Here is a 26,599-nt window from a genome sequence, read left to right as displayed (position 1 = left end):
TTGCTCAGTGAAGTGGAGAAGGGAGGAAGGTGACTGACCGACCAAAAAAGGAGGTAATAGTTCTCTTAGTCTCAATTCATACGAGAACATAATTTAATATAAGAAATTAGTTTCAGAAGGATAAATTAGAATTAAAATAAATTTTAAATTAAAAAGTTATCATAAAATATTAATAATAAATTAAATTATTTTTACAAAATTACAAAATTTAAATTATTATTTTATTATTATATGGAAACATATAGTAATAAAATACTAATAATTAATAAACAATTCATAAACATTGTTATATATATATATATTAAAACATAAATATATTTTTTTTCTCTTTTAAGTGGTTGAGTTAAGTTTACAATATTATCGATTATGTGTTACTTTCCTTATCAATCTCTTTATTTTTAACGCTGTCTTGTTTTTTTTTTTTTAATAATTTATCTTTGCATTTTTCAAACATTTCTTTTCATATTGTGTTTTGAACTATGAAGCTCAAACACTTCTCTTAAATGACGTGTCGGTAGTCGAATACTCATATCAGACATCGACACTCGTATGACACTTGTACGACACGTATCTGTGAAGTGTCAAATTAAAAAAGTATTTGTTGGATTTCTAACAATTCTAATACGGTTCTAACACAATTTTAAAAAGAAAAAATACATTAATTTTCTAAAAACTCAAACTTATTGTATAAATTTTTATTATTATTCAAAATAAGAAACAAATTCTTTTGAATTGGTCATAAAAAAACATTTTTTTTTTCCAAAAAATAATTTGAAACATACTTGTGCACATAAATCTTTATTGTCAATTTATATAATTCATAATAATATAATATATAGATCCGTGTTCCCATATCCTACAATTTTTTTTTGAATACATAGGTTTTGAAACTTGGATTGAAACACAAGTTTAAGCTAAGAAGTTGATCAACCTCTTTCACTGGTTCAGAATTTGGCCATATGATTTGGTTGATGCTGACTATTATAATACTCATGAAGATAACTGACATTGAGTGTATATATGGACAAGGCCCACAAATAACAATTGCAACTTTCCTGAAAAAACTATATATTTTAACACTGTTAAAAATTGAAAAACTGGCTAATTTGTTTTTCATTTTTTCAATTTATTTTTCATAAATAGAATTTAATTTATATTTTAAATTGAGAATCAATAACATAAATAAATCGAATAAAAATACTTATTCTATTTAAATATACTACTAACTAAGTTTGACTTAAAAACCGTGTATAATTTTTCTTCTCTAAACTCTTGAAATTTAACAAGTTAAAATAAAATAATAATTATAAAAATATATTATAATATATATCTTTGTTTAACAATTTTATACCAATAATAATTATAAAATCAATCAAAATCAAATAACAAAATATTAGTTTAATTTAACATTTATATTTATAGTAAATTTAAATTAAATCAGAACGAAACCTATTTCATAGGTGACTATTTAATGAAAAAAAACCAATAAAACAAAGAACACCAATAATAAAAGATATAACTACGAATGAGATAAAGAAGAAAAACACAGATTCTGAGTATATTTAAGGGAATTGTGAGGACATATGTAGGTCACTTCCACAAGTGTCTTTAGTTCCATTGATTAATATCGAGCTCCTATTATCTTAACTTTTTTTAATTGTTGTTTTTAATTAATAGTATTTTAAATTTTCTATGATAATAGTTTTAAATTTCCAAAGTACATTTTTTTGTTTTAAGATAATGATAATGAGGTTGAATAAAATATCCTACAAATCATCCAAACTGTATATATATTATAAGAATATGAGATAAACAAATATTAAAAATTCTTATAATTTTTCTTCTTTAAATAATAACAAATATGTTTTCTAGAACCAACTATATATTTTTTATAGTTATTTTTTTTATGTCAAATACTATCTTTCCACAACAAGAATAGTTACTCATGTATTATAATTAGTATAAACTTTTAGTAGATTTTAATTTATATTTTTTATAATGAAAAATATAAAATAAATATAGTCTCCTAAATAGGATATATGTATAGCTTAAAAATGTATCATCAATTACATATCATAATTAAAAAAATTTATTTTGTTTTAGAAACTAAACAAAATTAATCAAATGTAATTATTATCATGTCTGTAAATGATTATTTATTTATTTTACTTTATATATAAAAATTAATGATGATGTTATCAATACCCTAAATATAATTCTTAGAAATATTAAGAATAATATCACTATTAGAAAAGTGATCTTGAAGAATGCTAATGATATATGCGATAATAAAAAAATGTTATTACAATTTCCTTTCACAAATATGATTTTTAAACTATTAGTAACAAATATAATTTAGTCAAAAATATTTTCCAGTAACAAATTTAATCGATTTCTTTAGTGTTATTTTTTTTTTATTAAAATGGGAGTTTTATTTTAGTAATTTGTATGATAAAAAATCATTTGAAAGGTCAGCACGTTAGGTCTCTTCTTCTTTTGTATATAAGTCATTAGTTAGTCAAAATTTCAATTTCAATATAAAAAGAAGAACATAAAAAAGCAAAATAACTTATTATTTATAAATTATTTTAAGTTTTTCATAACAGTTTATGGTAATCTTATAAGTTAACCGTATACGAGAATAGTTTAGTTTTCTTTCTTATTTGTTCATAGAAACAACTTAATCTGAGGATTAATATAATTAAAAAAAGAGAGTAAGAAAACTTGCTTGTTATTTTTACGTTTAAATTAATCTCAATTAACGTGTTACTTGTAATGTTGCATTAAGTATTTTTTTTTATGTATCCACAACTAGTTTCTAACTACAATTATAAATTTTGAAATTGAAATTAAAAATTTAATCAAAATTTTCAAGGCAATAATAATGTGTTTAAAACTTCATTTCGTATTTCAAAGTTTTAAAAATCATTATTACTAGTAATTTAATATATATCGCTCTCTCTACATAAGTTATATATAGACAACAAATATTTTTCAATACATAAATTATATTTTGAATTTATTAAGAACAATTTATGCTGTGATTTAAAGTTATAATAAATAATTAACTATTTATTTTAAAATTTACTGAAATTTAATTTAAGTAGATAAAAGAGAATAAGTTGAAAGAAATAATTTGTAAGAACTCAAGTATGTTAACAAAGATAAGATAAATGTAGGTAAAGAAACGAAGAATACTTAAAAAAAAAATATATACAATTAAAGAAATAATAATAATGAGAATGTCGAATAAAGAATAAAGGGTTTCTCCAACCACTTTTTCTTAAAAAAAACAGTGAAAAAGGGTAAAACTCTCATTGTTCAAAATATGTATTTTAAGTTGCTTATAATATAGTAGTAAATATAATAAAACCTGTTTTCCAATGATACTAAACTTACAGAAAACATAATATTTTTTAAGACTCATTCATTATTATCATTTACCATTACAACAATTAATTATAATTTGTTTATTTAGATTATATGCAGTCAACATCTTTAGGAAATAAAACATATATTATTTATAAATTCAGTTCTTTATTTGTCTTTTTTCTGACTACACGTGCAGTTCTTCCAGAAGCCATCTAAATCAAAATGCAAATAATGTCTTGTGCTTTTTATGGGGCGGTGGAATTATGTTGTCGGATCAAACTGTCATTAGTGATTAACTTTGGTAGATAAACTTTCAAGTCAATTATGAATTTCTTGGCCTCTCTCTCTCTATATATATATAAAATCTCTCATTCTGCACACACGCACTGTGTTAATTAGTCTCATACATGAATGTTCCATCTTCAATCTTTGTTTCATGCACAGTTTAATTAACTCCATTTGCATCAAATCAACTCATACATTCCAAATTACTTTTAGATATGCAAAACCGTTCAACTTAGAAATTTGTAGCATCTTCTGTTCAACTTTAATACCGCAGTTCACATTCTAGCTTCTAGCTTTTTACACAGTTCAAATAGTGAGTTATTTGATTGCCAAAGAACTTTGTTTATGAAGAAAACCTTGGCAATCCTTCAGTTACAGATACTATCTTATGTACTGTGATCATTATTTGCGAAAATGCTAACTAAAATGATTAAGATCTCACCAACCATACAAAACTTTTCAAAAGGAGAAGAGCACATAGAATGATATATTTCTTGTGGCAACCAACAGAATATATGGTTCTGATGTTAATCTTTCTCTCCTATGTCCCAAATAAACAAGGAATTGATTAAGCATATATAGGAGCTAAGATCTGATATATATCAAAGGGAGAAAAAAACCCTTCACAAGAATCACTTAATTAAACAAACATTAATCCCATAATAAAGAAATAAATGTGTTCTTTATCTTGATGGAATTAATTAACAGTCTCTGACAGATAAAACCCAAAAATTCATGAAAAGTACAAACATATGGTGCACCAGAAAAGGGGCAAAGCAAAGGAAGAAAAAATTATACAGCTGAAGATTCCATCCCTAATCAGTAGCTAGCTAGCCTCTACCTATTAACTCAGCATAGACTTCAATATCCTTGTGGTCGTATTCTATCTATGTAACATGTTTCTCTTGGATTTGTTTTGAACACAAATAATCACTAGCTAGAGAAAAACGAAACAGCAACCACATCTAGTTCCACATCTAGCTAGTGGAACAAAAATTAATAGGTAATAACAATTAAGTATTAATATATATATAGGCTTCATCAGTAACTTGCCTGGCTTGAGCCTGTGTGCCTGTGTAGACTAGACGACAGTATGAACAAGAGAAATCATGGTGTCATCACTTTCACCTTCAGCTTCTGTTCTGCCATCTCTGCAGTTAGATCCACCGTAGTAGGCGGATAGTTTTAGCTAGAACCGCCTCTAAAACCATGACAGATATATATATATATATATATATATATATATATATATATATATATATATATATATATATATATATATATAGTGAAGAATAGGCTTTTAGATCAGTGAGTGATAAAAAGTCAAGTAATTAATGGGTTTGGGAAAATAAAGGGTGGTGATGATATATATATATATATATGTATATTTATATGTATATGAATAATAATGATAATGGATCACCCATTAGTAACTTTTGTTCTTTGACCCAACCCTTCTGTTCTTAGCCAAAGATGTAATCATGCAGGTGTGAGTGGGATTCCTTTCATTTTCATTTTTTTTTATAAATTTTTTGTTATCAGTTTGAGAGTATTATGAAGGCACTCAGGACCTGCAGGATCCTCCTTTAAAGGGTACATAACACGATCGATCATGCTCTGGACACTGCACAAAAATATTCAGTTATTCACGTTCTTTTATACCCAGATCATGATTGGCCAAGTTATATATATATATATATACACACACATATATATTATGAAAGCTAGACCCTTTTAAAATTTGACGAACATTCTATTAGGGTATCACATTTCTTATACTAATTATTATTGATCCCATTTTCCACAAGTGGGTCAAGGTTCTGAAACTCGTCAACTAGGGTTTCATTTCTGCGTGGACAAATAAAAAACAAAGCAGTACTCGAGGAGACCACAACAATTTGGGGCACCTTCCCCAATATATATAAAAGTAACCATAATAAGTATGCTATTGGCCAATAGGTGCCCTTTTTAGTCAAAATTCAATTACTATGTCAAGCTCCTCTTCTTTTTTATGCATTCTTTTGTCACTATCACTGCAATTTAACAGCCAAAAACAAAAGAAATAGAACACATGAATGGACTAAATAACAAATAGTTTGAAAAAAATACAGCACCGACTATACTATACTACTATGCTATCTCGCATTTATAATTACATTACTATGACTAACAATTAAAAAATCATGTAAAAACGGTTCAGAAAGTACTATAAATCAGTTGATTATAACAACGGTTCTAGAATTATCATTATAAATCAGCAACCGTTGTTATAAAACCACGAGCCTTGAGAAGAAGCTGTAACAAAACAACAGGCACACGCGCATGAGGATTATGGAGTACTGATTAGGGTTTCAAATCATTAAACTATGAGCTTCAAGAACATGCTTTAATAATAAAGTTTTTAAAAGCTATTGGACTATTTCAATAACATAATTATTAAATCCTATCTGCATATGAAATATTATATATATAGTAAATATTAAAGGCGAAAATAGTATGAGATGATCTGAATTATTTCAGTGTTATTTTGGTTTTCAAAATGAAATGATTTCATTGTTGTTTCCCATGCAATTTCTGTCGTACTAACCACTACCACTCATCACTACTTATGTCCATACCTTCGTCTTCTTTAACGCAATTCGTGTCATACTAACCACTGTCATTCATCACTACTTGTGTCCATGCCACCATCTTTAAGAAACGTAACCATCATAAGTTCTCTAAGTTGCAAGAAATGAAAGAGCATAACCATTATCGAAATAATGGGATCAATATATACCAAAGATATGTGGGGGAAAAACAGGAAAAAAACAAACCAAGTGCTAGTTTTCACTTTCAACCATAGTGGACCACTTCAAGCAAAAACAACCTCACAATCCCTGCAATTGCATGTCTTTGGAGGAAACATCAAAAGTGGTTAATTCCTAATGGCACCACAAGCCCCAGATGGGATCTGGTAAGCACTCAGGTTAACTTGGTTTATCAGATTCCTTTTGTCCTATCAAATCTCATGCTGTTGCTCATCTCTAGTAACATTCACAATCATATATTAACACTGCTTTATATTTTAAACATTTGCATGAAAGAGGTTCAATTAACTAATAATTGTTGATATACTTTTGTTAGTAGTTTCAAAAACAACATTTTTCTATCATCAAATTTATATAAAAGTCCGTGGAATTTATATTTAGACTAAAGTCTGATGGTAAGAACTCGGATAGGATAGTAGAAGTTTTTTTTGGTGTGATTTGTCATTTTTTTAATTGATTTGTCATTCTTTTTAAATGAAGTTTGATTTAAAGGTTTGTAAAGTCTGAAAAATATATGTTTATTAGGATTTGAGCAGTTGACTTTTGGTAATTTTTGTTAACCGTTGAAACATCCTGAAGTATTATATAAGAGTCGAAGAATTATATAAGAGTCGAGACATCTTTAAAGTTTCTCATTTTATTTATTTATTCTATACTCATAAAAAAATAGTGAAATCTATATTTTGTTATTTTTCTCTATGAAATTGTAACAAGACGTATAATAAGTGACTAACAATAACTGGATTAAAAGGGTATTTACTTAAAGTTGATTACATCTCATAGGATTAGGACAATTATGAATAAATAGAAAACATGAAACCATAAAAGTAAAACCCACTGAAAAATATAAGTAAATGCATTTTCAGAGAAAATGGTAACACTGTGTTATTTATTCTAAACAACACAGACACCATAGAAATTAGGTAGTGTTACATGGTTTCTTGGAGGTCTCACCATACCACTTTTTTTCGGTTGTGGAGCAGAGCCACAGCAGAACCAGCAAGCAGAAGCAAACAGACACAAAAATCCAAGGGGAAGCTTGCGGATATATAGCAAGTTTTCTAAGACCTAATGAGATGTTACATGACATAAAGTCCAACTCATAAGAAATTTAAAGAGCATAGTGAACTTGAAAGAATTGGTCTACTAAGTAAAAGTGCAAGACAAGGTAAATATTTTACATCTGATGAGTTTCTGTTTCAATCTACCCGTCCTACAATTTCAAGTACAGTATTCTGATCTGAAACTTTTTCTGCCTTAAATTGACCTGTAATAGTGTTTTGTTACTCTTGTGTTTTGAAAAACCATAGTGGAGAGCAACTAATCCACTTTTGTGTAGTCTCATTGGAATGAAGTGCACTGTAGGCAACTTGCCACGCCCTTTTTCTATTACACGAGAAGCCACTTCTTCCTTCACTTTCTCGTGATTCGAATCAAGCTAACAGAAAAATGACTCTTATTCCTCACAAACACATGCTTACATCCAATAATTTACCATAACAGTCTCTTTGATTATACATAAGAGAAGATTCACCCCTGTTTGATTTAAACCTTTTTTGTGAATTGGACAAGGAAATATGCCAAGAACTAGTTAGATTGCTTTACATAAAACGTTATTAACCATCAAGTTACAAGGAATGAGAGTATTCAATAGCATTAACCTTTTTTAAGAATGATTCAGACAATGATTTCAGAAACACCTCCTCCACGCACTGATCTTCTATCAGAACTTCCCATACTTGGCTTAATGCTCAAAATCCACCATCCATGGCTATCATGTGCTTTTGACTATCACCCTTGTCTTTTTCCAATTTTTTTTCAGGATATATACCAAGATGGCAGCAGCAGATTGAGGAGCATAACGTCACATAGCAACAATAATATTGCAGACCTTAACAACCAGCAGGGTATCAGATACCATTGTTGAAATTCCCAACAAAGTATAGTAGGTTTACATGGCATTTAGACTCATGATGAATCACAAATTCAAAACAACACTGAAAAATTGCAGGCAGAGCTCCAAGTGGAAGTTCATTCAGAAACAGAAATAGTACTGAAAAGCTTCACAGTGCTGGAGTTATTAAAAAGCCTTAGAGATCATATCTAATTGGTGATAAAGCTACAATAATGTATTAACCTTAAATTGAGGCACTTTTTAAGTTGTGATTAATTCTATACTACAGAGTGACCAACCACTAAAAATCCTAATAGTATAGTCTACCTTAATGTGAATGCAACTTTCAATAGTGTGATGGAATAAACAATTAGCCATTTTTGCATACTACTCTTGAAGATCAATACTGTATGATTGAACATAAGATTTCAGGTAAAAAAGTTATCTAATTAACCAATGAAACTATGAAGCAATATAAACTCACTCACCTGTTTGGCAGGGTTTAAATTCAAAGTCTCTGCATCTAAAGCAAGCAAGAACGAATATACTCAGTTAATGGAAGGTAAGAGAAAGTTTCACCAGTCTATATTGATGAGCTGCAGTGAGTAGTATTTGATTAGATTTATGATATTACAAAATGGTTGCGTTTGTAGAAGATCCATTGACACAATTTAAGAAAGCAAGAGAATAAACAGTTAGCATTTCCCAAGAAAGAAAGAAAATGAGGTTGAAGATGTACGTAGGTTGTACATGTATGTTGGTGCATTTGTTGTAGTACCTAAAATGAGGACGCTGTTGTTTGTGGACCTATCTTCTGCTAATGTACCAACTGCATCGCTGACCCATTATGTAATCTATAGATGATGCAGAAAAGTACAACACTCGCTTCAGAAACCATTTTCCTTCAAAATCATATCTACTCAAATCACAAAACATAATGAGATCTACTCAAATCATCAAATGCATAGATCATACAAAAGAATTAATACTCAATTTTTTTTAAACATAACAAAGTCTCCAATTTAACTCAAAATCTATTTAGCTCATAAATATATAAGAAAGTTATATCATTAAATAGTAATCAAATTTGAAAAAATAATAATTAGTCAGTGAATTAATTAAATTAGATATTAATTTAGAGACTAAAAAATTATTAATATTTAATGTGGTTTCTATTATTAATAAAATATTATAAAATAATTTTTAAATTGATATTTAAATTAGCTAGCAAAATTTGATCTACTAATATTTTATATTCTAAATTAGTCTGGCTAATAGAGACTAATTTAGAATATAAATAGTTAATAACTAAACTTTGGTAGCGGATACCAATTTAAAAACTATTTTATAAATTTTTATTAATAATAAAAATTATTTTAGACACGGATAATTTTTTAGTTTATATAATGGTCTTTAATCTAATTAATATAATAACTAATTATTTTGCTCTCTAAAATTAACTTCTATTTAATAATTTTCTTGTAGTGAAATGATATAATTTTATTTGATGTTTTTAAAATAAAAATATATATAGGATGGATTTTATAAATTAAAATAACTTTGCATTTAATTGGCCTAACTAAATTTTAAAATATTACAAATCAGTTGAAAAATTCACCATAAAAAATTGTGCAAGTGAAGTAACAGTTGGAATGAAAAAGAGAGAGTTGCAAATAAAATGAGGAAATTATAGTTGGCATTCAGAAAGAGATTAATTTTTTTTATGTTCCAACTATAAAATTAGTTGGAATTAATATCTCTGTAAATTCTTGCCAAACAATAAACTATCCCAATTTCACACGCAACAACTTCTTCCTACAACATCTAACTCTCACCCCTCAAAAGAGAGATACTAAAGAAAAACTAAATAAGAATCTAAAAACAGAAATTATAAAATAAATTTTGTTCACTTCAGGAAAGCTTAGCAGCATGAAACTCTATTATGTTCAAACAAAATTATCTTAATTTTTTTAAAATACTTATAATCTCAACTAAAAAAGACTATGAAATATTTTTTATCCAAAATTAATATAAAGTTAATCATTATTCGTCTTCCAACTCGTTAATATATCCTGAAGTATGGAGTATTAACTTCTAAAATAAATAATACTTCAAATATAACAAGAAAATTATTAAATAAAAATTAATTTTATAGACAAAAAATAATTAGTCGATATAGTGACTAAATTAAATATCATTTTAAAGATTAAAAAAATTATTGATTTCTAAATTAGTTTTTATTATTAATAAATAGTTTCTAAATTGTTATTTATTTAGCTACCAAGGTTTTACCTACCAATTATTTAGATTTCAAATTTGGTAGCAAAAATTTTGGTAGCTAATTAGATACCAATTTAGAAACTATTTATCAATAATAAAAACGAATTTATAAATTAATAGTTTTTTTAATCTTTAAAATAATCTCTAATTTAGTTAATATAATAATTAATTATTTTTAATTTTTAAAATTAATTTTTATTTTATGATTTTTTAGTGTAGTAATTGTAAGTAACCTTAATAATATTATCTATGACTTGAGGTAGGTACAAATAATTTATAAAAAATTGAACAACTCATACCCAATAAATGGCAATAAACTCAATGGTACATCAAAACATCTGTGTGTAATATTTCAAATTATAGGACAGTTGGTTAATGAAAAACAAAAAATTGAATTAATTATAAGAAAGCAAATTTGATATATTACAAATCATCTTCTAAAATTAAATTCTTTCAAAAAAAGTTATTTACTCTATTTTTTCAATTAATTTTTTTAAATCTATAAACATATTTATCTAATTAACAAACTTTTATAAATGGTGTTTTAAAGAAAATAGTAGAGAAATATTTTGACTTTCTTTTTTTGGGTACATAAAACATAGATAACTTTTGTTCTTAACTGAACACAAGCAGAGGTACTTTCACTTCTGACAAAACTCAACTAACCTAACAAATGACACATGTGGGGACATTTTGGTGTGTGAATAATGGATGGAGAATACAGTCAAATACTAACATTTGAAAGGTTATCTTAATTGGTGCTAAGATATAAAATAATATAATTTCATTTCAATAACTTATTTTAGATTATGATGATTTTTTTAAAAGATTGATTCATAGTTACTTACTTTTACCTCTCAAACATTAGTGTTGGAATCCCAACTAGAGATTAGAGTCTTTCATTGTATATAAGTGGGAGCAAACCTCAACCCTATGATCCAATTTTATGGAGTTGAGTTAGGCTTAAAGTCCACTTTGTAATAATAAGTTTAAGAGTTTTTCTTTCTTCTTTTTTTGAATCATTAGTTTTTTAATTTTATTTTTTGGGGTGTGGGGATCCAAAAAAGGATTTAAAATTTTATTAATAATTAATGGTGAATATATTATTATTCCTATTTAATAAATATACATAGGTGTATACGAATTTAAACATTAATTAATTTTAATTATTATAAAAATAACAAGTTTATTATATACCTACATATAACACTATGAAAATATTAATAAAAATTATATTTTTAACATCATTTTGTAAGTTATGTTTATAATATCTGTAATATCTTTTATAGGATAAACGGTGCGTTGATATATCTCAACTTTAGTACAATAAGAAAAACTTATACTTATTATTGTGATTTTATTTTGAAAAGATCATTAATCATTTTTAATTTATAAAATAGAGAATAAAGAATAGAAGATTTTAAGATTAATGACATATTAATGTTAATTTATAATTAAAGTTATTAATAATTAGCGTAAACACAAGTGTTGGTGTTGTTGCACCTGTGCGCATATGTATATATTTATATATATATTTTTCAGAAAAAAATATTAAATTACTTTTTAAATGGAATACCAAATAAAATTAAAAATAGATATTTAGAATGTTTTTCTGCATATTATTGAAAAAAAATAAAATTATAATACCTTCATTAATTGAATTATAGAAATAATCAAATTATAAAAAATATATCATTCATAATTCTTTTAATTTAAAAAATTTACAAATTTTATTTATTATTTTCTTATTTCCATATTTTTTTAAGATTAAAAAAAATAGAATGCTAAGAATTATGATTTATTTGATTTTCATAATTAAAATAAATTTGAGTTACAACGTGAAATAAATAAAAAATAACAAAAATACATAATGAGAGTGAAAAAAGAAAAACATAAAGTTGTTTGGCGAGCCAAAGATTTTCAGTTGGTGGAAGAAAAGCTAAATAATTTATATAATTTTGTTTTGGAAAAACAGTTTTCAAAATCAATTTAAACTATAATATCATTTTTAAAATTTATTTATAAAAAGGAATATTTTTATATGTGGATATAATATATTCGTATTTATTAAAATAAATTATAAATCTACCCTCTTAATATAAATATGTGAATAATACTATTTTATTTAATTTTAAATATTAATTTACCTACAATTTATCATTTATTCATATTATTGAGATATATTAATACTATATATCCAAATTCTCTAAGTAAAAATCATGCAATTTAACTATTCATATTAATAAAACCAATTTTTTTTACTAATTTTATAAAAATAAATTACATTGAGGAGATATTTATGAAATTTTACTTAAATATCTACTATATACAAATAATAAAAATATAAAGTAAACTAAATAATAAAAAAAGATAAAAACTATAATTTATAATTTTAAGATAATGAAGATATGAAAAAAAAAATTACTTACTTTTTCACAACTAATAAACCGTTCAACAACAAACTATTACACATTTAAAATTTAAAATTGATATTCGCTTTCAAAAAAATAACAGTATTCATTGAAAAAAAATACAATTTTTTTTTCTATTGAAATTTCATTATTTATATATATATATATATATTTTTATAATTCTATGCTCAAATATGCAGTGTGATTTTTGTTTTCATTCCTAAACAAGATCATTATACAATTCATACTTTATATTTTCTATTTTTTAAAATCTATATTTAATATAATATATATAAATAAATAAACCAACAAATGTTGAGTAAAAAAAAAATCAAGTAATATCAAAACATCCCCCATAAAATCGGACAAATATCAAAACCCCCAAGATATTGATTCAATATTTGAAGAAAAAAAACAAAAATTGTAAACAAATCCAACAACCCAAATCAAACATGATTAATAAGGTGCTATTAATTTTGTTTACCCCAAGAGAGTCAAATATCAAAAGCTTTGGAAATGTGAAGGGGAGAAAGAATCTAGAATTGATTGCATTGGATATGAAAATTCCATTGACACTTCCATTCATCACTCTTTTTAGAAATACCCTTTTCACTCAAGTGTAGTTTCAGATTTTGTAGCAGAAGAAACTTCAGCAGGGAAGGTAAGGATGCAAGAAAGTTTTCTGTAATCACTGTTGAAAGATACTGCATGGAACTGAAAGATCTTTTTTCCATTCCAAGAAAGAAACTGAGATCAGAAACTCATTTTGACCCATTACCTGGGACCAAAAAGATGATATAAGTGCCCTTTTAATGGCTATGCTGATGTTTAGTACAGCAAAAGAGGGTAACCCAGCGTTGAAGGGTTTGAACCAGAAACCATCATGAGTTTGTCAGTGGTATCTTTTATCTTTAGTAGTACACGTTGTTGCTGCAGTAATTGAGAGAGAGAAGAAAAGAGCTAGAAGGCCTTTTCAGTAGTAGAAAAATACAAGCCAGTGGGAAACTCAGAATTAATTGACAGTGTCTTTTGTAGGTTAACAGAGACCATTATTGGAGTGAGTGACTGAAAATTAGACGCTCTTTCTCTCTTTTGAATTCAACACATTGTTAAGCTTTTTCCAGTGATTATTATTACTTTCTTGTGTGGAATTTAACCTTTCTTTCTTTGTCTCTAATTCTTGTCTCTCATCTTCATTTGTGTCAGAGGTTTGTCTTCAAAACCATATACATACTTATCCTTTCATTTAAAAAGCTTTGATGTTTGTTAATATGATATAGTATTATTAATCTATTCCTTCCTTCCAAAACTTGTTCTCTTCTCATCACTTCCCTGTTTGCAACCTGTGTCATACATTCTGATAGATTTTTTTAGACCTTTCCTTGCACTGAATTCTACCCTTTTGCTATATCACTATTTTATTTTTTGACTTCCAATTGCACCAGTTGCTGGTGTCACATTGCATTGAGCACCACTTGTATTCATTTCCTTACTACACTTGTTCACCCACTATACACCCTCCTTCTCTATACACCCAGAGGGAAATTCACTTCACTTGGTTCATATCTGAGTTTAAATTTGACTTCACCCTCCAGATTGCAAGTGAGAGAGGGAAATCATGGGCAAAGCTACTAGATGGTTGAAGGGGTTGCTGGGAATAAAGAAAGAGAGAGACTACTGTGGCTATTCGAGCTCACTGGCCCCTGACAAGAGAGAAAAGAAACAATCACAGAAGGATGGAGAGAGTCACATTACACCATCCACCCTTGATCATACTGGACACAGATTCTATGTTGCCAAAAAAGAGGGTGTGAAGAAGAAACAAGTTGAGAAATCAAGAAGGTGTGGCAGAGACACCTTGCTAATTGGAAGCAAGGAGTGCTGGGCTGCTGTGTCAATTCAATCCTTTTTCAGAGGTTATTTGGTAGGTGACACTACTTTGTCTTCCAATGAACTTCAAATATAATTGCTTTTAGTTCTTCATTTTTTGCTTGGTTTACACATGTTTGCTGAATTGCATTCTTATTCCAACATACTCTCTTTTAGCTTATTGATGAAACAGTGATTTTTTTTCATTCATGGGGTGGATTCTCTCCAAATAAGTTTAACTATTTAAATCTTTGATTCAACTTTTAACAATGTGTTGCATTCAGGCGCGAAAAGCTCTCAGAGCACTCAAAGGATTGGTTAAGATACAGGCTCTTGTTAGAGGGTATCTAGTTAGAAAAAGGGTTGCTGCAACTCTTCACAGTGTTCAAGCAATGATAAGATCTCAAGCTGTTGCTCGATCAGTTCGAGCTCGTCGTTCCATGGACAAGGAGAATAGATTTCATCCAGAATCTCCTTCCAGAAAATATGTGGTAAAAAATTGGTCACTGTTCAATCTTTTTTCCTTCAACATTAGTCATATTTTTTGTTCTAATTTTTTCTCTTGTAGCAGCAACTGTTTGATGAAACAAGAAATTATCAATGTGGCAATAGAAGGGCAACCATATACTCTAAGGAGCCCTGGAATGGATTTGATGAGAGCTCAAAAGTTGTTGAGGTTGATACTCGCATGGCCCATTCAAGATGCAGGAGCATCAACACTGCAATGTCTGAATGTGGAGAGTATCAAGCAATGTCATCTTCTCTTCCATGTCCAGTTCAAGGTAGAATCTCACTTCATCAAAAACAGCACCCTCAAGAGTTTGAATGGTTCTTCAATCTTGATGAAGACAACAAGTTCACCACAGCACACAACACACCTCGTTTACCAAAATGTATGATACCAGCTACTCCTCTGAAGAGTGTTTGTGGGGATACCTTCAGGCCTTGCTCCAATTTTCCCAACTACATGGCCAATACTCACTCTTCTAAGGCCAAACTAAGGTCTCACAGTGCTCCAAAGCAAAGACCTGAACTAAGAAAAAGGCTTTCAATCAATGAAATTATGGCAGCCAGAAACAGTGTTAGTGGTGTTGGAAAACAGTGGTCATCCAACCCAAAAACTCAAGATTACTACTTTTTTGACAAGGTTATGTAGTCCTGCAGAGAATCAAGATGAATAATGAAGAAGACAATGAATTGAAGTGATTACTTTTAAATTTGTTTTGCTGATGCTAGTAACAGAGTGTTTTCTTTAGGACACTTTTTCTTCTTTTTCTTGTAACAAACCATTGTTCATGTTAAAGATTAAAGAACCTGGTTTAGTTTTATCACAGGTTGTTTCAGTCTAAACTCTAATCCTTTTACTATTGTTCATTTTCTTGACTTTCAAATTCTAACAAAATTATACATTCATGCACTTTTTTTCTTTCTGTTTAAGCCATTCCACTCATGAATATGTTTACAATTTTTTTTCTTAAAATACTCACTAAGATAATTTTAAAACTTTAATAAATTATGTTATATAGATTATGAACATAACAATTTTCAATATATATAAAAATTTAAATAAAGTTAAAATCATCTGAGTAATACAAATTTTTAATTTTTTAAAATGTTTCTATTATATTTTAGCTTTTCAAAAAAGACAATCACATAAGAAAAAAGAGAGACCGTGATCAGTGATACTGCAAAGATGAAAGTGTAAACATTACATTTTGTGATCATGACGCAAATTTATTCATTATGACACAAATTTATTGTACTTTTGGAATTTAGTGATCATGACATAATTTAAATATATATGTGTATATACTTGAGATGACTCTTCGGATTCGAATTTGATTTGACAAATATTTGACAATACAATTAATTTTAAAATGTAGAGTTAAATTGTGTATTTTAAAATGTAGAGTTAAAGAAATACGAAATTGAAACAATGTTATCGTACACGTTTCAAAATGAATAATATAAATGTAAAATAATATGAAATGACCATTCAATTAAACAAACTTATTATAAATATATAATTCAAAAATGATTGTTGAAATTAAATGTTTTCTGAAATCTAAGATTCTGACTTGAATTTGAGCAATGTAAAGTATAATTTAAACTTATTCAAGATAAGTTAAGTAAAAATTTTAAAAATTAGGATTTAGTTATCATTTTATCCTATTTTAATTTATTTTTTACGTGGTTTTAGTCTTAAAGTTTTTAAAATCATCCATTATAGCCTGTTTTCAATTTTGTATATGTTATTTTTTTTATTTATATATTTTAATCAGTTAAAATATTAGAATGATTTTCAATGTAACTAATTTCTTTTTTAAATGTGTTACCAACTACTTAAAAACCTCATTTTCATCACAAGTTTCACTGTATTCTTTACGTCATTTAAAAATAATAAACAAAGAAACCAAAAAACAAATTCTTATTTTCAATTTTGCATTGAATATTCTATATCTTAACAAATAGTTTCTTTAGTTTTCTATTATCAATTGGCCCATTAGCTCAGTTGGTTAGAGCGTCGTGCTAATAACGCGAAGGTCGCAGGTTCGAGACCTGCATGGGCCAATAATTTTTTATTTTATTTTTAATGCATATGCATTAAAAAAAATGTGTAAATAATAATTTCTGCAAACAAAATCAGGTTTAGCAAGTGTTGGATGTCTTTATTGGTAGTCTCCTAAAAGTTGACGAGTTTAAAACTGATTAAATTAGCCAAAACCAATTATAATGAATTTATTGTAATATTTTAAAAATCATTAGAAAAGTAAATATAACATTGATAATAAGCCTTATTTAATTTAAAAAATTATTACGGTGACACTTCTAAATATTGGGATATTGTCAATTTGATTTTTCTTAATTTGGAAACACTATATAATATATAAATGAAATTTAAATTTTATATTATGAATTTATGATGAATTTATTGTACTCATTATAAAATCATTGAAAAAAAAAATATTATAAGATTGATTATAATCCTTGTTTAATTTAAAAAATTATTATGGTGTCAATTCTAAATATTGGGACATTGTCAATTAGATTTTTCTTAATTTGAAAACACTATAAATTATAACATAAGTGAAATTTAATTTTTATATTATGAATTTATTAAATATTTTATTCAGTAATGTATTAATTTTCAAAAGCAAATTTTACTTCTCATATGATTCTCATATGAAGTTAATGTAATTATTTTTCTTATTTTTCTCTATTGAATTGTCTGCTATATTTCCAAGGGCGTTCTGATTGTTGTATTAGGTCATAACTTCAGCCAAAATAGAGTGAACAAAACCTGAAAACAAGAGAAAACTGAAACAATTAAGAACAAAATGTGAAAACGGCTTTAGATTTTGCTTTGGTTCATTGGAGAATGGTGTTTCAATTTAAAAATAAAACAAAGATTTACAAAAGAACAGAATAAGAATAGATTTTGGGTAAAATTTATGAAAAAAAAGGTAGAGAAGAGGGAAGAGATAGGAAGAAGATGTAGGGAAAATGATTGTTGTGATTTTCAATAAATGGATGAAACACAACTGCCCACTTTCTCAAAACGATGTTGCAGAGAACTCTTTCGGAAGAGTGCATTGAACACAGCACAACACCGATACACACTATCCCTGCTCATTACAAACCCTAAATCCAAAATCTGTGTTCTTCTAAAGGTTAAACAAAAACAAAAACAAAACCAATGTAGAGAATTTGCAAGACGTGCGTATTTATAGGGAACCAATCAAACCCTAACCTAACCTAAAGTCGTTCACAGCATCAACACTTACTGGACCTTGGGCTTAGACTCAGGCCCAAACTTCATTTTCCGGCCCGTATACCCGCTAAGGTTTTATGTTAATGCTGTCAATTTAACTGCTTCAAATAGGTATATAATAATTATAATGTAATAATACTTATTATAATCACAATCAAATTTTACTTGAATATAAATAAAAAAATTATATTTCATATAAGAAAAAAAGTATGTACGAAAAACTGTTGAGAAACAATTTGGATTCATGAAAACAGTCTATTTTCTTAGGAAAAAAAATTGTTTACTAACTTTACGATTGAAAAAACTTTGTTTTTCTTTCCCTATAAATAACTTTTTTTAATCAAAACAGCTGAAATCCATAAGAAAAAGTTTTACCAAACAAACATGTTCTTATACTATTGGAATTAAAGGAGAGTCGGAGTAAATAACTTAATAAAACATTTGTTTTGATAAGGTAGTATATACTATTAAATTTTGTTTATAAATTTAATCATGAAACTCAATCAAACAAGTCAAAAAATATATTTGAATACATTTCTTTTAATGAAATGAGTTAAAAAAAGTTATTCTTTTCTTACTGAAGATACAATATTCTCAGCATATCTTTCACTGAATGTACAAGATTGGTTTGAGAAAAATGAAGTGAATCAAAGACCATTGCATTGTACAAGAAAAACCAAACACTGAACCTGAAATATAAGGTTTTTGGTTCCTGAATTCACAGGATTATTTTTGAGCAGAGTAGAGTTTGAGAAGAGATCTATAGGCCCTGCTCAATCAAATAATCTCCCAGAGTCTCAACAATCATGTTACACTGTCCTGGAGGCAGAGGTTCCTCATAGATGCCAATCACCAAACCTTTCTTACTTTTCTTAACAGTGATTCCACCACCACCCTGCATAACAACACCTCAATATAGAAAGTGTGAATCACAGTCTTTCAAACGTTTATGGGGTGAAAATTTTAACTAAATTATAAGAATGCGTAAACTATGATTTATTCATTGTTTGTGAGTGCATAAATTATCGGAGGGTGAAGTATAGTCTGCTATGCTATGAATCTCGGACACACTTCTTAAATGATGTTCGTGTCAGACACACGTATCAGACATCAACAAACATAAGACTCGCTAAAATGTTCAATTTAAAAAATATTTTTTAAAATTTTCCAATTTTAATGAAGTTTCAACACAATTTTAAAAATAAAAAATACATTAATTTTCTAAAACTTAAACTTATAATATAAAATTTTATTATGATTATAAAAATAAAGAACAAATCATTTTCAACTAACTATATATACGTCAAAATGTACACATCAAATGAACAAATCAGAGTCTCGTATTTGTGTTACATAGGTAGAGTATACTTTAGAAGGATAGAAAAGAAGAACCTTCTTGCCGCGAATAACAGCTCCAGGTTCACCTTGGATGACCATGTACTTGGTATCACCGAGGAGCAGGCCCGTTGGGGCAAGCCTTCCAGGTTCATATAATGCCTTCAATTTCTTCTCCCTTAAACTGCATCTCAATTACATTCTATTCTTCATTTCAAAATTAACCAGAACACAACAGAAACCTAATCAGCTAATGAACTAACCTCAGGAAATGTGGAGCTCTGCGCCCACACAGTGCCGTCGTGGCCGATGATGGCGGCGGCCGCCAGAGTGTGGCCGTCGAAATCGCACATTAGGTGGTCATCCACGTAGGTTTGCCAAGACATCTTCGATTCAATTGAAGCTTTGATTTGAAGGATGATGAATATGAATGGAAGAATGATTATGGTATTTTATTTTGCTTATGCAGAGTGTATATGGTGATGATGGATGACATGTTGGAACGTTAGTGGCCTTCACGTTACTTCACATTTCATTTGATGTAGTAAGTATGTATGACAAATTGATAGTTTTTATGATAATATACTTTAAAAATTACATTTGAAATGCTTTCCAATAAATTATTTATATGAACTAATAATATTCCAAAAATAATAATGTTATTTTATAATATATATTTCTTTCTCCGGGCAGATATTGAATATAGATATTTGGGTCCTGATATATTAACACTTTCAACATTAAAAATATATCCTTCACATCTTAATACATTAATATTTTTTTCATTTTATTTTATTTTTAATTTAAAATTATTATCATATTATTATAAACAATATCAAAATATGTTATTCACTGTGTTGACGGTGTTAATAAAACTTTTTTTTCATTATATTTTAGTTTATTTTTAGATTTTGCTAAAATTCATTGTAGTAAAAAAATATTACTAAAATAATCTTCACAATATTAATTTAATAAGATCTGCAACTATGCAACACCTTCATTAATAGATATGAATACTAATACCATTCTCTAATATATATAATATAAAACTAATATTAGGAATCATTATATTTATTTAATGTACTATATAATTAATTTTAACGAAATTATCAAATATCGTATAAATTAAATATACTTCCTTTAATATTTGTATAAGAATTGACTAACTAATTTATCAATTTAAAGTAATTATTTAATTTATTTGAATATTAAATATATATATATATATTTTATTTTATTTTCAAAATTACTCCGGACATTAACGAAACACTTACAAACACTTAAAATCAATGCATTCCACAATGTTTATTGAATTAAAGAAATTATTTTAATTCATAACATTAAATGTCTTAATTTTTTCTTCAAGAATGAAAAGAAACTTAAAATTAATGTATTATACCCATTACCTAGAAACGTTCAGGATTATTTTCAGATGTAAGTTAAAAAAACATATAAATTTTACAACCAATTTTCTGTCTAGAATGAATTTAAATTACATTTTTTATTTACTTTTAATTACAAAGTAAATTTGTTTAAATTTTCTATCTTATTAAAATTAATTTAAAGATATATTTGTAAGAAGGTGATGATACTAAATTAGTGGCCATCTTAATAATATTAATGGTAATATTAGTAATTATAATAACCATCAAAATACCAATAAAATAGTATTAATAATAATCATGAAAAATATCCCTTCCAAAAAAATAAAATTGTGTTTTTTAAAACTAAATTAAATAAGTAATTTCTTTTGCTTGGAAAGTGAATCTAAGAATCTTTTAAAATTGAGTTAAAAATCATAATTAAGAGACAATAATTAATGGTCTTAAGCGCCATGAATTTATTTATTTTAGAATTTAAGGTTTTATTTATTTATTTATCATTTTAAATTTATAACATATATGATTAGTCTCCTTTCTTTTATTAAAAGTATCACTAGTTTCTTAATATATCTTCTAGTTCTCTCTTTTCTATGGTAACATATTTTACTTTTGTTCTTTTTAAATAATTAAGAAAATCATCTTTGATATTATTTTAAATTTTTAAATTGACAACTAAATAGAAATAACTTTTTTTCTTAAAAGATGTGAGATAAAGCATTTTTCTTGCAGAAGTAGAAACCAAATCACTGAAAAATAATAAGAAAAGAAATACAGAAAATTAATTCCTTGAGAAAAAAGAAGGAAAATGCCGTGATATTTCAATGGGTGAGAATACTCAAACCAAAACATAAAAGGTTAATCTCAAATCCACACAAAATCTCCCGGGTTTATTTAGGATTGGTGAGGGTGAAAAGCAATTTCATTTTGCATGGAACTTGCTGCTAACTGATTCATAACTGGGAACATTCATAACTGCAAGAGAAGCACAATGCAACAGCATTATCAGTAACCAAACCTAATGCTTGAATTAAATTATTAATTAATTGAAGATTACCATCCCCATAGGATGCCATAGTGAGAGGCGAGGAAATAATCTTCTGAGAAAATTCAGAGATATCATTCAAAGTGATTGCCTCTACTGCCTCTAACAACTGCTCCACTGGCTTCCTGAAAAAGGTCACCACACAAAATACTCATATCAGAAATGATGCTCATGATTTAAGTGATACTTCTCACTTTAAAGTAGCGAGAAGAGGATTTAAATAAAAGGGAAAAAAATGGAATTGATGACTGAATAAAAAATAAGCATCTGATTGATTTTTTACCTTTCTCCATAAGTCAGTATCTGCCTTCCTATATCCTCTGATGCAATAATCTGCAAAAAGCAATGAGTATTAAGCAAATGACAGCTACTTGAAATAAGACCAACACAATTGTCCTTCTATTTGTGACAAAACAAAACGTGTAGAGAAATCCATGATAGATAATATAGAAGGAAGCAGTGATGCAAGAGAATCATAATATTCTTAAATTCCAGTGGGGAGTGAGGATTAAATGAAAGAAATTCCACCTCATTGAAACTACAAAGAGAGAGTGAGAGAGAGCATACTCTAGACTCTAAATTCATTAGTATTGCAGACTTCGTGGATTCCTTGGCACGGTCAAGCTGTACCTGTGAAACTGCCATGGTGGGAAGCCCATATTTAATTTGACAGATATCAGGATTAAGAAAAGGAAGGCAAAAAGAAAAGCAGACAGATTAAACCTTGTCCTGGTGATGCGAGTGCTATTAATTCTTTGGCTGCGAGGTCCACAGCTTTTTCCACAAAATCAGAGCTCTATATTGACACATGAAAAATAACTCAAAATTCATACTATTATAAAAGTACACTGTCCAAAATTCCAAAGAGCTTAAAAGAAGTAAGAAAATAAAGAAGTAGTCGATAGGAAAACTAGTGTGTGCAACTTATGACAAATTGAATGAGGAAGGGATTGAAGGGTCATTGACACCATGCGGAATTCTACAATATATTTTATTTCCGGAACAATGTTCAAGACAACTTCAACTTAGAAGTACATTTTAAATATCTTGAGCTGTGTTGGCAATAGAGTATAGAAGGAGACTTATTTTTTCTAGGCACACTAACCCACCCAGCCATTCAGTGAATACAAAAATTCTGAAAAAACAGTAAAAAAGAGGCATCACATCTATGTTTAGAAAAGATTGTGCCTTACTGTGGTTGCATATATGCCAAATAACCCTGTATTGTTGAAGAGACTGTTGAATGCAGAAAAACATTGAATCTGTTGATATTCATTCAAGACATGAAGATCTGGATTCCATTGTATAAAAGAACAAGTTAAAAGCTTCAGAGATGATCTACTGATGAAAGTCAGCTGTAGACTAGAAGATATATAGTTTAAACTTACATAGCCTTGAGTGCATTCCCTTGCCAGGTCCCCCAGCTGAGAATGACCCACCTCCTCCCATAAGCATCTGCAGTACTAAGAAATGTTACTTCCATTCAATTCCTTCTTTCTCCTTTTCTTGTGCAAGAGTGCCAACAAAAGAAAATATGCAAATATATAGACATGGGATCTCTTGATATCATAATGATTCACACAAAACGAGTACCTGTAAAACGGTCAAAATAATAGCTTCTTTCTCTTTTTTCCAGCCACCAGGCACTTCAAAGGCAATAGCTACATGTGCACCCTGCCCTTGTGACAGTTTTTCAGAAAACAAGTAATAATATACAGCATTTGGAAGGGAACAAATGATAAAAGGAGAAACACAAGCAAATGCAAGTGGTCTAGAATCAAATTAATACACACCCCTGATTCACCTTGCCGACGAAAATCACCCCCAACATACGTAGAACTTGGTTCTTCAGAATGTGGAACACTTGGTAGATCAGAGAGAAGTGGTTCAGCAACGGATAGAAGTTCTTGATGCTCAACCCCAGATGCTGCAAGTACCATTCTAGATGCAGTAAAATTCTCCTGATTTTCCACATCCAATGACATTCAGATAATCAAATACATTGTCAGAAATTTTAGCTTTGAACTATTAATACCAGTAGCTTTCATGAAGTATCGTAAATGATAACAGATCTTACGGCAACAAATTCCTCTAAAATGGGGCCATTTAATCTGTTCAGTGCTGATTCAGTAGCCAAAAGTGGCATAGCCAATGCTCCGGAATAACCAGCAGAGTGAACTGCCTCCATAAGTAGGCGCTGGGGATTGTTTGTTAGCTCTCCTATCTCTGCTTTCACCTTTCGAAGCTGTACCAATAGATTATTTAAGAAGACCAGAAATAACCTATATATATATATATATATAAATATTAGACCTTGTTCTCTGCATATGATTTGGTAGTAGCTAAGAAGAATAAGGAATTGTTTAGGATTGTTATACGTTAACAGCCTTTTTCCCAAATACAACATTTAACAACTTTTATTAATATAATAATAATAAATATAAAAAAATTTAAAGATTTTATTTTTATACTAATAGAAGGGACTGTTAAATGGTTGTGTTCTTCCCATAATATTCTTTTTTTCTTAATCGATATTGCACTAGACCACAATCCATACCCTGTTTTGCAAAACAAGGATGCACAATAATTGAAAAGCCAGTTTTTCAAAGAAGAGATTCATAAACAAAGCAAATATACCTCTTCGTTGACCTCCCAATCCAAGAAGGCCGGATTCCTTACACAGTCAACCAACAATTCAATCATTTGTGGAACATAGGTTTTCAGAGCATCAAAAGTATAGCCAATTTGATCCCGAGAGGCTGAGGCTCCTACATTACCACCCACTGCTTCCACTTCCCTTACAACACGAAAGTGGCTTCTGTTTGTCGTGCTCTTGAAAGCCATTTTCTCTAGCAGGTGTGATGCCCCGCTTAACAATGGCGTCTCATAGAGGGAACCACAGTCAACATATAACCCTATTGAGGCAGCAGGGTTCTGATTGACAACCAAAACATACACATCATTTATACTATTAGTAAAAGTATCAACACTATCATTAAACATGTCAAAGTATAGAAAACTATAAACATTCACATACTGGTGAGGTTTCTGATGCTATCTTTAGACCATTGGAGAGAGTTGTGATCTTGGTCTTTCCTGGTTCAACATAATCTGGCAGTGAAGGTGGCGGGGCAAACCCTCTAAGTGGGGTATCCAGAGGAGGAAGAGAACTGGAAGATTCCCCAGTAAGCCAGCTGAATAAACCTCGCGAAGCAAATCCAGAGGCTCCCACGGATCTCCCATTTCCCTACTCACATGTTTTAATCACACAACTGAATTCCAATCAATGGAGTCTCTCTAGAAAAGAACCACAATGAATCATATAATACGCATCTTCCAACAGGAAAATGCTGATTGAAACATGAAACAAACACCTAACATGCAGTGGATTATGTCATCTCAAAACAAACATATGGGGTCATCAAAACCGGTTACGTGGGATTCTCATACAGGATTAAAATGAAGCAAACAAGCATTTCTCACAACGTACAAATCAAACCTAAAGAAAAAAACTTCGTCATTGAACCCTCAATGAAATGTTTCCCCTCACAAAACCAATCAAAATGGAGAATTTATTGTCTGGGTGTTTTCAAAAGTAAAAATAAAATGATTTGTTTTTTAATAAACAACGGATCTAAAGAGAAAAGCGAAAGAGAATGACCTTGGGAATGGTGAGACGTGAAGCTGCAGCTCTATACATGAAGAAAAAAATGAATCCCTTGAGAATTGAGATAACAAAGGTGGCTGCTATTTACAAATGCTTTGGTATGAATCTGAGTGTGATGAAGAGAAGCGAAAAAGAGGCTTTTGATTGAGGTTGTTTCGTTTGGCTCGGCCACTGCATTGAAATTCTGAAGTTAACTACAAATTATGGATCATTAACGTAACTACAAGTGTTAGTGCCATGCACAACTTTTACGCTTTGTTTCGATACGTAGTGATATCGCCAAAAAAAAATAAAAAAATACGAACATAATAAAAATAAGCGATATTATACAATTGTTTTTCTCTGTAACAAAGATTATAGAACCTAGAAATAAGAAAAAAGATCTTCCCAGTCCATACAATATATATATATATATATATATATATATATATATAGACTGTTTTCATCAATATAATTAAACTTAAATTTAAATTAAATAAA

At 28.5% G+C, this 26,599-nt stretch overlaps 3 protein-coding genes, 1 long non-coding RNA gene and 2 other non-coding genes across 12 annotated transcripts; 2 read left to right on the top strand and 4 right to left on the bottom strand.

The window, feature by feature from the left end:
- Positions 1-7,305: 7,305 nt before the first annotated feature.
- Positions 7,306-9,233, bottom strand: LOC137834545 (uncharacterized). Of its 2 annotated transcripts, XR_011084916.1 has the most exons (3): positions 8,850-9,233; positions 8,689-8,767; positions 7,306-8,358 (listed from the first exon to the last, which is right to left on the bottom strand). It is a non-coding gene; the product is annotated as an uncharacterized lncRNA (long non-coding RNA). The 2 variants fall into 2 exon arrangements; XR_011084917.1 differs by lacking the exon at positions 8,689-8,767.
- A 4,306-nt stretch (positions 9,234-13,539) lies between these two features.
- On the top strand, positions 13,540-16,093 carry LOC137834543 (protein IQ-domain 26-like). Of its 5 annotated transcripts, none has more exons than XM_068642570.1 (4): positions 13,540-14,109; positions 14,648-14,976; positions 15,206-15,412; positions 15,493-16,093. In XM_068642570.1, exons 2-4 carry the CDS (start codon positions 14,671-14,673, stop codon positions 16,075-16,077), a joined length of 1,098 nt encoding a protein of 365 aa, XP_068498671.1. In that variant the 5' UTR covers positions 13,540-14,109; positions 14,648-14,670; the 3' UTR covers positions 16,078-16,093. The 5 variants fall into 5 exon arrangements, with proteins under 5 accessions (XP_068498671.1, XP_068498672.1, XP_068498669.1 ...); XM_068642571.1 differs by having other exon boundaries at positions 13,553-13,713; XM_068642568.1 differs by having other exon boundaries at positions 13,553-14,109; positions 15,490-16,093.
- Positions 16,094-17,418: 1,325 nt separating this feature from the next.
- Positions 17,419-17,492, top strand: TRNAI-AAU (transfer RNA isoleucine (anticodon AAU)). Its single transcript has one exon. It is a non-coding gene; the product is annotated as a tRNA-Ile (tRNA).
- A 920-nt stretch (positions 17,493-18,412) lies between these two features.
- LOC137836245 (small nucleolar RNA snoR135) lies at positions 18,413-18,554 on the bottom strand. The gene has a single exon (XR_011085224.1). It is a non-coding gene; the product is annotated as a small nucleolar RNA snoR135 (small nucleolar RNA).
- Positions 18,555-19,302: 748 nt separating this feature from the next.
- On the bottom strand, positions 19,303-20,437 carry LOC137834542 (profilin-4-like). Its single transcript, XM_068642566.1, is given in 4 exon segments — positions 19,303-19,588; positions 20,086-20,185; positions 20,187-20,212; positions 20,292-20,437. Coding segments are annotated over 4 exon segments (384 nt in total). The 5' UTR covers positions 20,415-20,437; the 3' UTR covers positions 19,303-19,453.
- A 1,759-nt stretch (positions 20,438-22,196) lies between these two features.
- On the bottom strand, positions 22,197-26,363 carry LOC137835908 (mitochondrial-processing peptidase subunit alpha-like). Of its 2 annotated transcripts, none has more exons than XM_068644654.1 (13): positions 26,114-26,363; positions 25,490-25,699; positions 25,090-25,386; positions 24,530-24,697; positions 24,246-24,413; positions 24,046-24,132; positions 23,841-23,907; positions 23,646-23,743; positions 23,176-23,248; positions 23,020-23,090; positions 22,736-22,785; positions 22,465-22,577; positions 22,197-22,382 (listed from the first exon to the last, which is right to left on the bottom strand). In XM_068644654.1, exons 1-13 carry the CDS (start codon positions 26,150-26,152, stop codon positions 22,330-22,332), a joined length of 1,494 nt encoding a protein of 497 aa, XP_068500755.1. In that variant the 5' UTR covers positions 26,153-26,363; the 3' UTR covers positions 22,197-22,329. The 2 variants fall into 2 exon arrangements, with proteins under 2 accessions (XP_068500755.1, XP_068500756.1); XM_068644655.1 differs by having other exon boundaries at positions 24,046-24,126.
- Positions 26,364-26,599: the final 236 nt, after the last annotated feature.

This window comes from Phaseolus vulgaris, chromosome 5 (assembly GCF_000499845.2).
Source record: "Phaseolus vulgaris cultivar G19833 chromosome 5, P. vulgaris v2.0, whole genome shotgun sequence".
Classification (NCBI taxonomy): domain Eukaryota; kingdom Viridiplantae; phylum Streptophyta; class Magnoliopsida; order Fabales; family Fabaceae; genus Phaseolus; species Phaseolus vulgaris.
This window is presented reverse-complemented; position numbering and strand designations above follow the sequence as displayed.

Excerpts from the sequence above, each read along its gene's own strand:
- LOC137834543 (XM_068642568.1), top strand. The coding sequence starts at position 14,671 with ATGGGCAAAGCTACTAGATGGTTGAAGGGGTTGCTGGGAATAAAGAAA. Across the intron at positions 14,977-15,205 it reads CCTTTTTCAGAGGTTATTTG|GCGCGAAAAGCTCTCAGAGC; the intron begins GTAGGTGACACT and ends TGTTGCATTCAG. Across the intron at positions 15,413-15,489 it reads CTCCTTCCAGAAAATATGTG|CAGCAACTGTTTGATGAAAC; the intron begins GTAAAAAATTGG and ends TTTCTCTTGTAG.
- LOC137835908 (XM_068644654.1), bottom strand. The coding sequence starts at position 26,152 with ATGTATAGAGCTGCAGCTTCACGTCTCACCATTCCCAAG. Across the intron at positions 24,698-25,089 it reads ATTGGGAGGTCAACGAAGAG|CTTCGAAAGGTGAAAGCAGA; the intron begins GTATATTTGCTT and ends CTATTGGTACAG. Across the intron at positions 23,908-24,045 it reads TTATTTTGACCGTTTTACAG|ATGCTTATGGGAGGAGGTGG; the intron begins GTACTCGTTTTG and ends TTAGTACTGCAG.